This window comes from Hipposideros armiger, unplaced genomic scaffold (genome assembly GCF_001890085.2).
Source record: "Hipposideros armiger isolate ML-2016 unplaced genomic scaffold, ASM189008v1 scaffold_70, whole genome shotgun sequence".
In the NCBI taxonomy this organism is placed as follows: Eukaryota; Metazoa; Chordata; class Mammalia; order Chiroptera; family Hipposideridae; genus Hipposideros; species Hipposideros armiger.
Genome location: NW_017731420.1, coordinates 4358744 through 4372447, shown reverse-complemented (window position 1 = coordinate 4372447; position 13704 = coordinate 4358744). Strand labels below are relative to the sequence as shown.

General features: G+C 44.5%; 1 protein-coding gene across 3 annotated transcripts in view; it reads right to left on the bottom strand.

Annotated features, from left to right (window-relative positions):
- The window catches only part of GRHL2 (grainyhead like transcription factor 2), a 210464-nt gene that overhangs the window by 17376 nt on the left and 179384 nt on the right, over positions 1–13704 (bottom strand). For all 3 annotated transcript variants that reach the window (XM_019642549.1, XM_019642550.1, XM_019642551.1), the window contains exon 14: positions 12394–12479. In XM_019642549.1, the coding sequence (XP_019498094.1) occupies positions 12394–12479 (86 nt within the window). The remainder of the gene's footprint in view (positions 1–12393; positions 12480–13704) is intronic.

Here is a 13704-nt window from a genome sequence, read left to right as displayed (position 1 = left end):
TCACAAAGGTAAGCCAAATAAGATCACGATTGAATAAAACTAGAAATACAAAATTTAACGTTTCTAGAAATGCTTCATTATTGGGAAGAATTCCGACAGAGCCCTGGCTGTACAGCAGCTCAGCATCCCTTCCTCAGAAACTCAAATTCCTTTAGCAGTTGTTTGGGAAGATGCTCGGTTATATCTGTCTAAATAAGCTCTTAATACTAGCAAGTTTCTTTGAGCATCTTAATGCTGTTCCCAAATCCGGTGAGACACTCTGATAATGTAGGGTTGACAAAGCTTTTGTCACTCCTCCAACACAGAGCTTGACACCATCTCTCTTTGGAAGAACTTCTGCTTCCTCTCGCTTCCTCCCAAGCCTGGCTCCCACACTATTTGTCAGGTCTCCCGGTGTCCATACCTGCACATGTAAATCAAAAGAGAAATGCTGATGTGAGTTGGTTCTACACCCTGAAGGCTCTAACGAAGCCTTGCTGAAGGGACAAAGGAAGGATGAACTAGGTGTGGCATTTCTCAGGGATGAGCTCACCACCCTCCCCATTCCCAGGGGTTCTAGGAGCTCTCAGTTAACACAGCGGATGCACAGAGAAAATGCTGCAGGAGCAATTTGCTTCAGCATCACTTCTGGAGCAGCTGTTTCCTCAGACTACCCCAGGCCTTCTTAACCCGGGTCTACAGATGCCCAAAGAGTATGTACATGAACTTGTATGGGGGAAAACAGACATCTATATTTTCACTAACCATGACCGGAATTCAGCATTTCCTGCAATTATAAACATACAGTAATATTAGCAGTACCTGTTTTTTATTATTAATGGAAATCACTGATATTTTCATGTTATATTAGACTTCTACAGGTATTTCAAAATATTGAGTGTACTCATCCTTTATACTTTCAAATTACAGTAGTTTTTAATCATACCCAGAGGTCATATTTAATCCATGAGTAAAGAGCATACATATTCTTATATCACAAACATGCTCTTGTTATTTTGAAGACTACATATCAATAGAATTGGCTTCCTTTGTAATCCTATGTATTTTATTTAATACACTTAAAAACATTATTCTGAAAAGGGTCCATAGATTTCACCAGGCTGCCAAAGGCGTCCATGGCATAGAAAGGTAAGACCCATGATACCCCTGATAAGCACCCTTTGCTGTTCACAAGCGCTTGTTGCCTGTTTGGAGTCCTGGGGTCCATGTGATTTGTACCCAGTTATCATCGTGAGTTGCTTTGGCCTGCAAGAATTGGGTTTTTGAACTTTGGCTACTGTCACTTGGAACAAATAAGATAAAATAAAATAAAATATAAAATAGAATAAAATAGGAGCCTTTTTCTACTCCATATCAGCAGGCTCAAATCTGTTAGCCCCCCTTTTGTGAAAGTGAATTGGATTGTTGGATCTTCAGTTTTCAGGGATTTGACTCCCAGTTTCCCAAAGCATGAATGCATAGACCTGGGCTCACAAATCAACCAATCACAATCAGAACTAGGAAATTTGCATAAAACTTGCACAATTCCAGTTTCGACTTGGGCCTTCTGCGAGTAGCAGCAGCAGTAGCTAGCACTTACTGAGCACTCACTAAGTAAGCACCTACAGTATAGATGACAGAGCTCTACATCTGTTATGAGGTGTGACCAAACAATACAGTGAATGTTTAAAATTAAAAAAAAATCATTACAGTAAGACACATTGCCATTAATCCCCCTCAAAATACTCCTCATTTTGAACACACTTATTCCATCATTTTTGCCACTTTCTGAAGCAGCTCTGGAAGTCCTCTTTTATGAGTGTCTTTAGTTGTGCTGCCATGGCTGCCTCGATGTCCTAAATCAATTCTTTCATGGTCATTTTGACTTTGGGGAAGAGCCAGAAGTTGCATGGTGCTAGATCTGGTGAATCAGGTGGATGAAGACACACTGTGATGTTTTTCTTTGACAGAAATTGCCGTATACCAGAAGCAACGTGTGACATGGAGCGTTGTGATGATGGAGGGTGATTTACAACACACTTTAAAACACACCTTCTCTCAACCATAGCTCACACCCGACTGACTGCACCAAACAAGTTGAAACTTGACACACTGTTACTAAGGTTCAACGCGCTGCTTTCCGTATTGAAGATCCCTGCCTTTCCATTGGATGGCACTCGGCAGCAGCATTCGCTGTATTTGGTGACCACAACAGAAAGGCTCCGTGTGACACATCATTTCTGGTATACGGCAATTTCTGTCAAATAAAAACATTACAGCGTGTCCTCATCGACCTTATTTACTTGATCTGGCGCCATGTGACTGCTGGCTCTTCCCCCAAGTCAAAATGACCATTAAAGGTAAACATTTTGAATCGATTCAGGACATCCAGGCAGCCTCAGCAGTGCAACTAAAGACACTCATGAAAGAGGACTCCCAGAACTGCTTCAGGAAGTGGCAAGAACGATGGGATAAGTGTGTTCACAGCGAGGGGGATTAATGGTAAAATGTCTTTTATTGTAATAATTTTTTTAATTTAAACATTCACTATATTTTTTTATCACACCTCGTAACTTGCTCAATCCTTATGTCATTATAATGGCCCTGTTTCTTGGGTGAGAAAACTGAGGCTTACAGTCATTAAGTAACTTGCCCAGGGTCCCTCAGCTAGTAAGCGGCAGTGACAGGATTTGAAAGATAACAACCTAGCAGTCTGGCTTCAGATTGAACTCTCAGAGAAAATGGGCATATGTTGAGATTGTGTGGAGCAGGGCTCATAGATCCCGGCCCAGTCCCAAGAAGCAACCAGCAACATGAACACATGTGCACCAAGCTACTGAGCGCAATGGTCTCCAGGAGGGCAAAGTCTTACCCCCAAAGGACTGTCAATGGCAAAGGCAGCTTGATAATATGCCACACTGACATGGCCAGGCAAGGAAGGGTGCTTTGCCAAATTCAGAACCTTGGAAATGAGAGACTGCAGGATATCATGTGGGGGAGGATGGCCATATGTAGGAATGGGGGTGGGTTACAGGATCCCTTCTGCCTGGAATGGTGTTGGGTGATATCACCACATAACCCTCCCTCCTGTACATGGAAAGCACATGCTACATGATAGTTCTCAGAATAGGATGATTCAGAGTGTTTGGTGTTTGTTCGTGTGTGTGTGTGTGTGTGTGTGTGTATTTGTGTGTGTGTGTGTGTGTGCGCTTTCTAAGTTGTCTAAACTACGTGTCTTTATAATTTTATAATTTTTAAAAGCCCATTAAAGGCTTCTTTGACACCTAGGGGGATCCTAGGTCTTGGACATATCTCATCAATGTAATTTTTAGACTTTTAACTTTGCGTGGAGAGTTTTCTTTGCCCAGAAACCTTATGTATGTGATACATAAGAGCTTAGAGATTCCCAATGGTTTTTACCAATGTAGGACTCAGTCTGCCTTGTCTAGAGGCACCCAACAAAACTCCATGCTCTGGAAGCCAATGATTTTTATCTGGAGTTATTGTTCACTGTAGGCTCTCAGATGCACATTTAAAAAGAAGGGACTCTTGCTTGCAAATACTTTCTAGGTGGCTGCATTTGACCTGTCAAGAGAATCAGGGAGGATAGGCCTTCACCTCCATGCATGAATGAATGACTCATGGGGATAGAAGAGTGATACTGGGTCGCTGAACCACCTCTTCCTTGTACACATCAGCTAGCTTTCCCAGGAGAGCTCCTTTCTGGGGGCCCCTTTGGCTTGGAGGAATCTCCATCTGCCTCCCCACCCCACTGCATTTACAGTCATACATATTCATTTACAGAGTATTTCTATGTGTTACTTTAAGTACCTTGTATAGGAACTCATTTAGTACTCACAACAACCCTATAGCTCATTTTATCATTATCCTCATAATATCCTCTATTATTATTACTCTCATTTCAGACACGATGAAACTGGGGTATAGGGAGGTTGAGTAACTTGTCCAAGGTCACACCACTCCCAAGGGTCAGAGCCAGGATTTGAACCCTGGCTGTAGGGGATCAACCACTACACACACGACTTCTTCCCCATGGCTGTCTTATTATTGCCTAAGCTTCTTTCCTTTAGTTGTTGTGAGCTGTGACTTGGAATGTTCTTCTTCTTGTAACAACTTTTCATATGTTAAAATCCCCCTAATGGGACTTAAGTTGCTTAAGTTGGCTCCACCACTCTGTGGAGCTATCAGACCTTGGGAAACCCCTCTCTGGGCCTAAGTCTCATCTGTAAAATGGCGATGATATTTACCCTGCCAAGTCCACAGGGATATTTTGACAATCAAGAAACAGTGCATGTGAGGGCTGGCCGAGTGGCACAATGGTTAAGAACTGGCTTGGGATGCCAGAGGGCCCCGGTTCGGATCCCACATATGAGGGCCAGTGACACTGCCCTCCACAGCTAAGATGCTGAATAACAGCTCAACCTGGAGCTGGGCTGCCCTGAGTCGCCGGCGACGGCATAGGCTGCAGCCCCTGTTGCAGTGGGTTGCCATGGGCTACCGTATGTAGCCAGCAGCCAGCGTGAGCGGCCAGCAGCCGCAGTGAGCGGCCGTCCAGAAGCCGGCGACTGATCTGCCTCGCCCGGGAAGAGCGCAATGATGGTGCCAACTTGGGCCAATGAATCAACGTCCTCCACAACTAGACTGAAGAACAAAAGGACAGCAACTTGTCTGTTCCCCTTCCCCCAATTCCCCAGCGCTGTTCCCTTCCCCCCAATTCCCCAATAAAAATCTTAAAAAAAAAAAAAAAGAAACAGTGCATGTGAAATTGCACCACCCATAGCACTCAGCATGAATGCACACAGATGCTCAAGGACCTGGGGATACACAGAAAACAACAAGAGACAAAGCACCTGTACTCATGAACTTTACATTCTACTGGGGAAATGAGAAACAATAAACATCTAGTAAATGGTAACTGTCAGGTCTTGATAAATGCTGTGAAGTACAAGAAAGCAAAGAGAGGGAATAATAATAGAGATGTTATCTCTGTAGATGGTGTGGGAAGGCCCACCTGAGAAAGGGGCATGTGAGCAGAGACCTGTAGGAAGTGAGAGAATGAGCTGTAGACACGGCAGAAGAGCACTCCTGAAAGAAGGAACAACAAACACAAAGGCCCTGAGGTATGAGTGGCCTTAGTGGGCTCCAGGACTAGCAAGGAGGCTATAGTACCTGAAGACTATTTGTAGGATTACTAGGTAAACTCACTCAGAAATGCCAAAATAAAAACCAAAAACACCAACAACCCTGAAAACTCATGTCACCTTCACTACCACCATCATTGCCTATAATCAAGTTTAAAAGCTAATTATAGGGCCGGCCGAGTGGCGCATTGGTTAAGAGCTGGCTTGGGACGCCAGCTCTGAGCAGCAGGGCCCTGGTTCGGATCCCATATGAGGGCCAGTGACACTGCCCTCTACAGCTAAGATGGTGAACAACAGCTCGGCCTGGAGCTGGGCTGCCGTGAGTTACCGGCAACAGTGTAGGCTGCAGTCCCTGCTGCAGTGGGCTCCCGTAAGCTACTATGAGTGGCTGGCAGCCAGTGTAAGCGGCTGGCAGCCAGTGTGAGCTACCAAGAGCCACCGTGAGCGGCCATCCAGAGGCCAGTGACTGATCAGCTTCACCCAGGAAGAGCGCGATGATAATACCAACATGGGCCAGTGAAGCAACGTCCTCTACAACTAGACTGAAGAACAAAAGGACAGCAACTTGTCTGTTCTCTTTCCCCTGATTCCCCAGCGCTGTTCTCCTCCCCCCAATTCCCCACTAAAAAAATCTTAAAAAAAAACAAAACAAAAAAGACCCCCAATTATAAGAATAAAGGATCCAAAGTGAATCATCAGTTACATGGATCGCTTGACATAATACCAAACATGTAGGTAAAAAGAGAAACATTCTAGTTTATCTGAAGTATTTATGACACCAAGTATGGGAATATTCAGTAACATCTTTTCTGTTCAGGCGTCTAGATCTGCATGGATAACGATTTCTCGGCATGTGAGACGAAGGTCTGTGAGGTTCAGGACCAGTAAATAAGAATTATTTAATCTGTTCTATACAGAAGTGGCCCAGTTTTTAGCACAGATTAAACAATAATTCCATTCCTCTTTGTTGTGGTCAACAGTTCTTTCTAAGACAGTGAGAGGTCAAGGGTAGTACAAACAAAACCATTATTCCATGTTGGCACGTTCCACATTTTGCAAGGAAGGAAACCAAAGATTCTGAGATCAACCTGCTCAAAACTGTAGTCATGATTTGAGCCCAAATCAGTCAAGATCCCCAGTCCTTCTTCTGCATGCTGCTGCATAAATGCTTACTGTGGGACCCAGGACCCTGGTCTTACAGGAGACTTCTCTAACTAAGGCCAACTCAGTAATATTATCTCAAAGGAGAATCTAAGGTCTGCTGAGTATAAAGTCAACCCAATTTCAAGATAACAGGACTATTTCCTCCTATTAAGTGACCTGACTTACAGACTTAAGGAAATCTGTGTTGGCTGTGGGAACACTTTGACCACCTCAAAATTGTGCAACAAATCTGACTGATGTTGCACCTTCTGACTCAGACTTCAGTTTCCATCTGAAGGAAGGGTGGTAACACTGTTCTGTCTCCATGACAAATTTACATTTCATCACAATTGCCAATAATAATTTTTTTTAAAGGAAAAAAATGTACGAAACGTTTTTTTAGCTCTATCTTCTGGTACAGATGTTCTCTTACATCAAAATAATACCTGCCTGAGGATAAGGAATTTAAGGAGAAATAAGAGAAGGTTCTCCATGGGAAAGCAACCCAAATCGTACTGCTGTGGAAGCAGCTGCACCATCAACATCATTGCCATCATCTCTGTTAATATCTACTGAGCGCTTGTGTTGACTCATTTAATGGTCTCAATGACTCCATTTTACAGACGAGAAAGTTGAGGCACAACCAACCTTTCCATAGCTAGTTCAGGAAGGGAATAAAACCATGAAATGGTTTTATACATTGATATGAAGGTGTTCCTATTAAAAACAATTGCAAGACACACACACATACTTTACACAAGGCACACTTTTATATTTGGAGTTGTGAGGTCTGCTGTCCTTAGAAGACTATGGGTGTCTTGCTCAGCAAAGAGGGTATTCAGTCTTCCCACACCACCGATGAAGGATAAAGGAGGTAGCCTAGACCTAGGCCAAGTCCGAAACCCACAGGGTTGGGGCTGTGCACGTGGAATGACCTACAGGGCCACTCCCCTACTCAAACTACTTTTGCAGGAACTTTGGCCCCAAAAGCATATATTGAGGGGGGGCTATTCCCATTCTGTGTGAATATGTGAATAGGACCTCAGGGCAGAATCAGCCTAATACCAGTTCCCAGCCAGGATACACACCAGGTAGTGGCCCCATACTTTAGCATGCTTCAAGGTCAACCAGGGAGCTTGTTACCAATGCTGATTGCTGGGCCTACCCCAGAGAGCCTGATTCTGAAGTTCAGGTGTGGGGCTCTGGGATGGCACCATTGAAAAATACACTAGGAGGCTGGCCAAGTGGCACATTGGTTAGGAGTTGGCTTGGGACGCCAGCTCTGAGCAGCAGGGCCCCAGTTCGGATCCCACATATGAGGGCCAGAGATGCTGCGCCCTCTACAGCTAAAATGGTGAACAACAGCTCAACCTGGAGCTGGGCTGCCGTGAGTCACCAGCGATTGCGTAGGCTGCAGCCACTGCTGCAGTGGGTTGCCATGAGCTACCATGAGCCATCGTGTGCGGTTATCCAATGGCAGGCAACTGATCTGCCTCAGCTGGGAAGAGCACAATGATAATACCAACATGGGCCAGTGAAGCGACGTCCTCCACAACTAGACTGAAGAACAAAAAAGGACAGCAACTTGTCTGTTCCCCTTTTCCTATTCCCCAATGCTGTTCCCCTCCCCCCAATTCCCCAATAAAATCTTTAAAAAGAAAAAAAGAAAAGTACCCTAGGAGATTCCAGTGGCATCTCCCACTTAGACAAGCAACATCCTAGGCCCACAGTACATGCTGGGTCCATGATGAGTGGGGATTGTGTTTTCACAGGATGCCATTTTCAATCAGTGACAGGGTTCAAAGTGATGGCTCCAGGTTAAGTACAATATCCCTTGATTAAACAGATTTCCTTAACAAGTTAGGAATTTTTTGTAATGTAGCTTTTGGTTGTTAAAAAATGTTAAAAAATATAAAACCCCACACACGATGATATTATTTTAAAAATAAGAGTGATAACAAAGTATGGAGGTTAGGGTCACACTGCCTTCTTGTTTGGAGGCTTGGTTTAAAGTGGGACCTTGGACAGTGGAGTATAAAGGTCATTTCTTGGGAGCAGCTCTCTGTCCCTGGGCTCTGGAAGGGAACTCCCCACACAACGTCCAGAGTTGCAGACCCAGTTACCTGCACTGTTGCCACAGCTCCGTGCCTCCTCTGAAATGCCAAGTTAGTGGAAAATTACATAATGGAACCATGAGCTAAAATAACTTGCCATATTTTGGATAATGTCTATAAGAAGCTGACTATTTAGATATTCAAAATCTGAGGGAAAAAAGGAAATCTTCTTAATCTTTTCAAGCTCTGATTCCTACTCAAAATAATGGTTTAAGTAACAAAAGCTAACCTTTATCTGGTCCTTAGGCATCAAGAAGAGAGTTTTACACCTGTAGGGTCTCATTTTAGTCCCACAACAACCCTAAAGTAGGTACTATTATTATTCCCATTTTAAGGATGAAAAGGAGGTTGAGAAGCTTGTCCAGCTGGTTCGAGGCACCATCAGGAAATGAACAAAGGTTTCTGAGCCCTAACTCCAAGTGTCGGGGTGGTAAAATGTCATACACTAGCGAGGTGCTGGTCCTCAGAGAGCACACAGCCCAGATAGAGCCGTTTCTAACCCCACTCAGGTCCCAAATAAACTTAGGGTACAATTAACAGTGAGCAGGATCCAGTGTTCTTCAAAATTCTGCCTTCTCACTTCACAGAGTACTTAAGTCCTCGCTGAAAGAGAACCTGTTGTCCTTCGTGGCTGCCCCCAAATTCCAAGGGCTGGTAGTTTCATTCCTTCAGAATTCACCACCAGACCGCATCACCTGGGGATCCCAAAAAGCTTCCCTGGCCCTGCGTTCCCATGTGCACAACAAGGAGATAGCCTGTGCTGGTGCTTTAATAAAACTTTTCTTTCCAGGTTTAATGAAAGAGTGATGAAGTCACAATGGCTCTAAGGAATCTGATGAGAGCCAGCCTGGGGAACCTGATCTTGCCAAGGCTCACAAGGTCAAAGGATAGGATGCAGTACCTCCCCCACCCCCGGCCTGAGCTAAGCAGAGCAAGGAGGGTATACTGAGCTCCACTAAGAGGAATCAAGAGCCGGACCCTGCTGTGGAGAGGAGCATAAGCAGAGGTTACTTGCGGCTGCGTGGGTGGGAGTGAAGGTGACGTTTAACCCCACAATGGTCCGGCGAGACCACGGCTACAGAACACTGGTAGAAATGGCCAGATGTCACAGAAGGGGAAGAAAGACACCAAGGAGAAAGGCGTAATGAATCACAGCTTCAAGAATCCGTTCAGAATTGGTCTAGATCAGTGGTTCCCATACTTGATTGATCTCCTTGAATACCCAAGGAGCTTGTTAGAAACACAGATTCCAGGGGGCTGGCCGAGTGGCTCAGTTGGTTAACAACATGAGCTCTGAGCAACAGGGTCGCCAGTTTGATTCCCACATGGGCCAGCGAACTGCGCCCGAGCTGAGCTACCGCTCAGCTGCCAACAGGTGGCAGGATGGCTCAGCTGGTGAGAGCACATGCTCTTAACAACAAGGTTGTCAGTTCGACTCCCGCATGGGATGGTAGGCTATGCCCACCGACAGCTAAGATTAAACACATCAGTTGAGCTGAGCCGCTGAGAGCTGCTGACGGGTGGCCGGTTGGTGCCTGGGCTTGGAGCTGAGCTAGCTGTGCCCTCCACAACTAGATTGAAGGACACCAACTTGGCTGTTCCCCTTCCCTACTTCCCCAATAAAATCTTTAAAAAAATAAAAAATAAGTAAAATTAAATTAAAAACCCACAGATTCTTGATCCTCTACCACCACTCCAGCTCCAATTCAGCAGAACCGGAATCTAGAGTTGAAGTCTGGGAAGATGCATTTAAAACAACTGCTTCGTGGGCCAGCCGAGTGGCGCGTTGGTTAAGAGGTGGCTTGGGATGCCAGCTCTGAGCAGCAGGGCCCTGGTTCGAATCCCACATGAGGGCCAGTGACACTGCCCTCTACAGCTAAGATGGTGAACAATAGCTCGAACTGGAGCTGGGCTGCCGTGAGTTGCTGGCGATGGCGTAGGCTGCAACCCCTGCTGCAGTGGGCTGCCACGAGCTACTGTGTGTGGCTGGCAGCCAGTATGAGCTGCTAAGAGCCGCCATGAGCAGCCGTCCAGAGGCCGGCGACTGACTGCCTCAGCCAGGAAGAGTGCAATGATCACAATACCAACATGGGCCAGTGAAGTGACGTCTTCCACAACTAGGCTGAAGAACAAAAGGACAGCAACTTGTCTGTTCCCCTCCCCCAATTCCCCAATAAAAATCTTTAAAAAAAAAAAGCACAAAAATAAATAAATAAATAAAAAATAAAACAATTGCTTCATTAACTTTCATATTCATCAGTCTTAGGCAACTCAGTTTCAGTAATATGAGACCAGGTTGAGGTTATAAAACAAAGGACCCCAGAAAGGTCTAAATATCTTACAGGCTTCTTTAGCTCATACATCTACCTCTGGCAATTTTAGGGTCATTTTGAAAATCCTGGCCCACTTGAAGAGATACAGATCATATTTTTGTTGTGTTATTTCTATTTTGTTTTTCCTTCAGGCACAGTAGATCCAGTAACATTTAACTCCGTTCCAATGCAAAATCCTGTAGGACTGAAAGGGTTACCACGCCCTTTGTCAGTGTTTGAGAGGGTGCTTGGTCCTCAATGCCATACTCAGAACTGCCTGGGGACTTGGTAAGATGCCTGCTGCAGGGGGCAATGGAGATGCTGCATTGGTAACACTATCACACATTAAAAAAAAAAATTCAGATGAACAATGAATAATTTTTTTTACATATCACACAATTTGCCATTTTTACCATTTTAAAGTGTACAATTCAGTGGCGTTTAGTACATTCACAATGTTATTATCACCATCAGGACTATCTAGCCCTGGAACATTTCATCACCCTACAAGGAAATCCAGTCACGTCTCATTCCTCCTTTACCCAGTTCCTCTGCTTTCTGTTTCTGTGGTTTCCCCATTCTGGATATTTCATATATCAATAAATTGAATCATACAATATATGACCATTTGTGTCTGGCTAGCAATTCCACTCCTTGGTATATACCCAAAAGAAATGAAAACAAGTGTTCAAACAAAAACTTGTACATGAACGTTCACAGCGGTATTACTGACAATAGCAGATAGTGGGCAAATCCAAATGTCTATCTACTGATGAATGGAAAAACCAAATGTGGTCTATACATACAATGGGGTATTACTCAACCATAAAAAAAAGAATGAAATACTGATTATGCTACAACATGGCTGAAGCTCACAAACATGCTGACATGTGGCTGACAGAAACCAGCCACAAAAGACCATGATTCACTTATAGACACTATCTTATACATTTTAACATTTCACCCCATAATTCAAGATGCTGTTTTTAATGAAGCTGTTTGCAGACCAATGAATGATTTTGGACTGTCCCTTGGCAGTCCTGTTGTCTCTATCACTATAAAAAACCTAGGTCTTCTATAGCACAGTTGTACAGGAAAAAAAAGTGGGAGGAAGTTAGAAATCATATTTAAAGTAGAATCATATTAAAATCATATTCAGATAAATAATATATGGATAAAATATAAAATAACTTTTCCTGGGCCCAGGTAGAGTAATGCTAGATTAAGCTGGGGATGAGAAAGGAGAAAGGAATTTATAATATTACTTCAGAATTCTGCAATATGTTTTTTTCTTAACCAAAACAGATCACATTTTTATTTTGGATTACACTATCACAGTTAGCAAGGCACTTCCTAATTGTTTTTGTTCCGTGCATATTTGGAAGTTAAACATACCTAATTTGGTTTCATGCAAAAAGACAGCTGGAAACTCACAATTTAACCTTCCTCTATGGCGTCTTACCCTGATTAGCCTTAAACTGACAGGGAATTGGCAGTTTTTCAAAGTTTTCTTCTCCTTAAAACGCTAATAAGCCCTGACAGTACGGAGATCAGTGTCTCCATCTTTCCTTTTTCTTTTTCTTTTTCTTTGTAAGGCTCATTCCAGAGCCATCTCAAAGGCCACATTTTCATAAACGGATTCCAGCTCACGAGAACAGAGGTTGAAAGGGGTTCATGGCTTACCGCTTCCATCAGGCCCTTCACTGTGGGAGATTTCAACATCAAGGCATCAAACACATCATCGGTCTCCTTCCTCACGTACAAAAGCACTGAAAGACAAGGGGGCAGAAATCAGTGACTGAAGAGCCCACACAACCCCGCAGCTGCCACGGGAGACTGCTTCCTGTCACGCAGGAAGACTGACAATATCTACTAATAAGCCTTGGACCCCTGACCCAGACGACGTCCTACAACGGTGATGAAGCACCTCCACAGACAACCTGTGGCGAGGGACTGTGAAGGAGCAACTCAATGACATAAACTGACAGTTGGGTAGCACCTAATAGGCTGCAAAATGCTTTCACATGTTGTTCACATTTGAATTTCTCAAGGTGGGTATAGGATCTCTTTATGACATCTCTTTCAGTGACCTCTGTCTTCTATTTATTTATTTGATCATTCAACAAATATTACTGACTGCCTATCTGGGCCCCTGGGTCCCAGGCTGTGTGCTAGGAGCTGAGGTAGCAGCAATGAGTGAAGACACAGCCTACCCTTAAGAAGTGCATAGTCTGCTTAGAAAGGCAGGCATTCCTCAAATAAGCAGACAACTAGACAGAGTCATAAGAGCTATAAAGGAAAAAAATGGGAGAGTGCTTATAGGGGCCTGAGCTTTTCAGAGGCTGGGGAAGGTGGGGTTCCCAGGCTTCCTTGAAGGAGAGATCTGAGTTAAGAAGGGTGTACAGGCAAGGGAGGTGGGGAGGGCAGGGAGAAAGACAGGGCAGGGAGTGTGAAGTCTAGTAGACAGAGCAACATGTGCAAAGGCCTGGGAGGGAGACGGTGCATTTCAGAGGCATGTTGATAAGAGTGCGACAAGTCTGGCTTTGACCTCAGTTCAGCCTGCTGTGGGACCCTGGTCATTTGGTTTTCTCTGTAAAACAGGGGTAATCATACTATCTATCTCATAGGGCTGCTGTGAGGGTTAAATGAAATAACTTCCATGTGGGATGCTTAGCTCAGTGCCTGGTAGAGACCAGGCACCCACTCCTCAATCAGTGGATGCGATCATGAAGCAACTGCTGTGGTTCTAGTGCCCTCAGTGAAGGCGAATGCCGCTTTCAGTTCATTGCTCTGTAACATAACATTCTGAGTTTGACAATGCGCAGAAAAGGAGAGATGGCAGGGACCCCAGGTGTCATTAGAGAGGTGAAGACACTTCACTATGCACACCCTTCTTTATAGCAACTGCACTGGGGCCTAACTCCCAGGAAGAACTGGGCACTGCCATTCAGGCGTGATCTTCCAGCGCCAGTGAGCGGACTGCCCTTTCTCTCT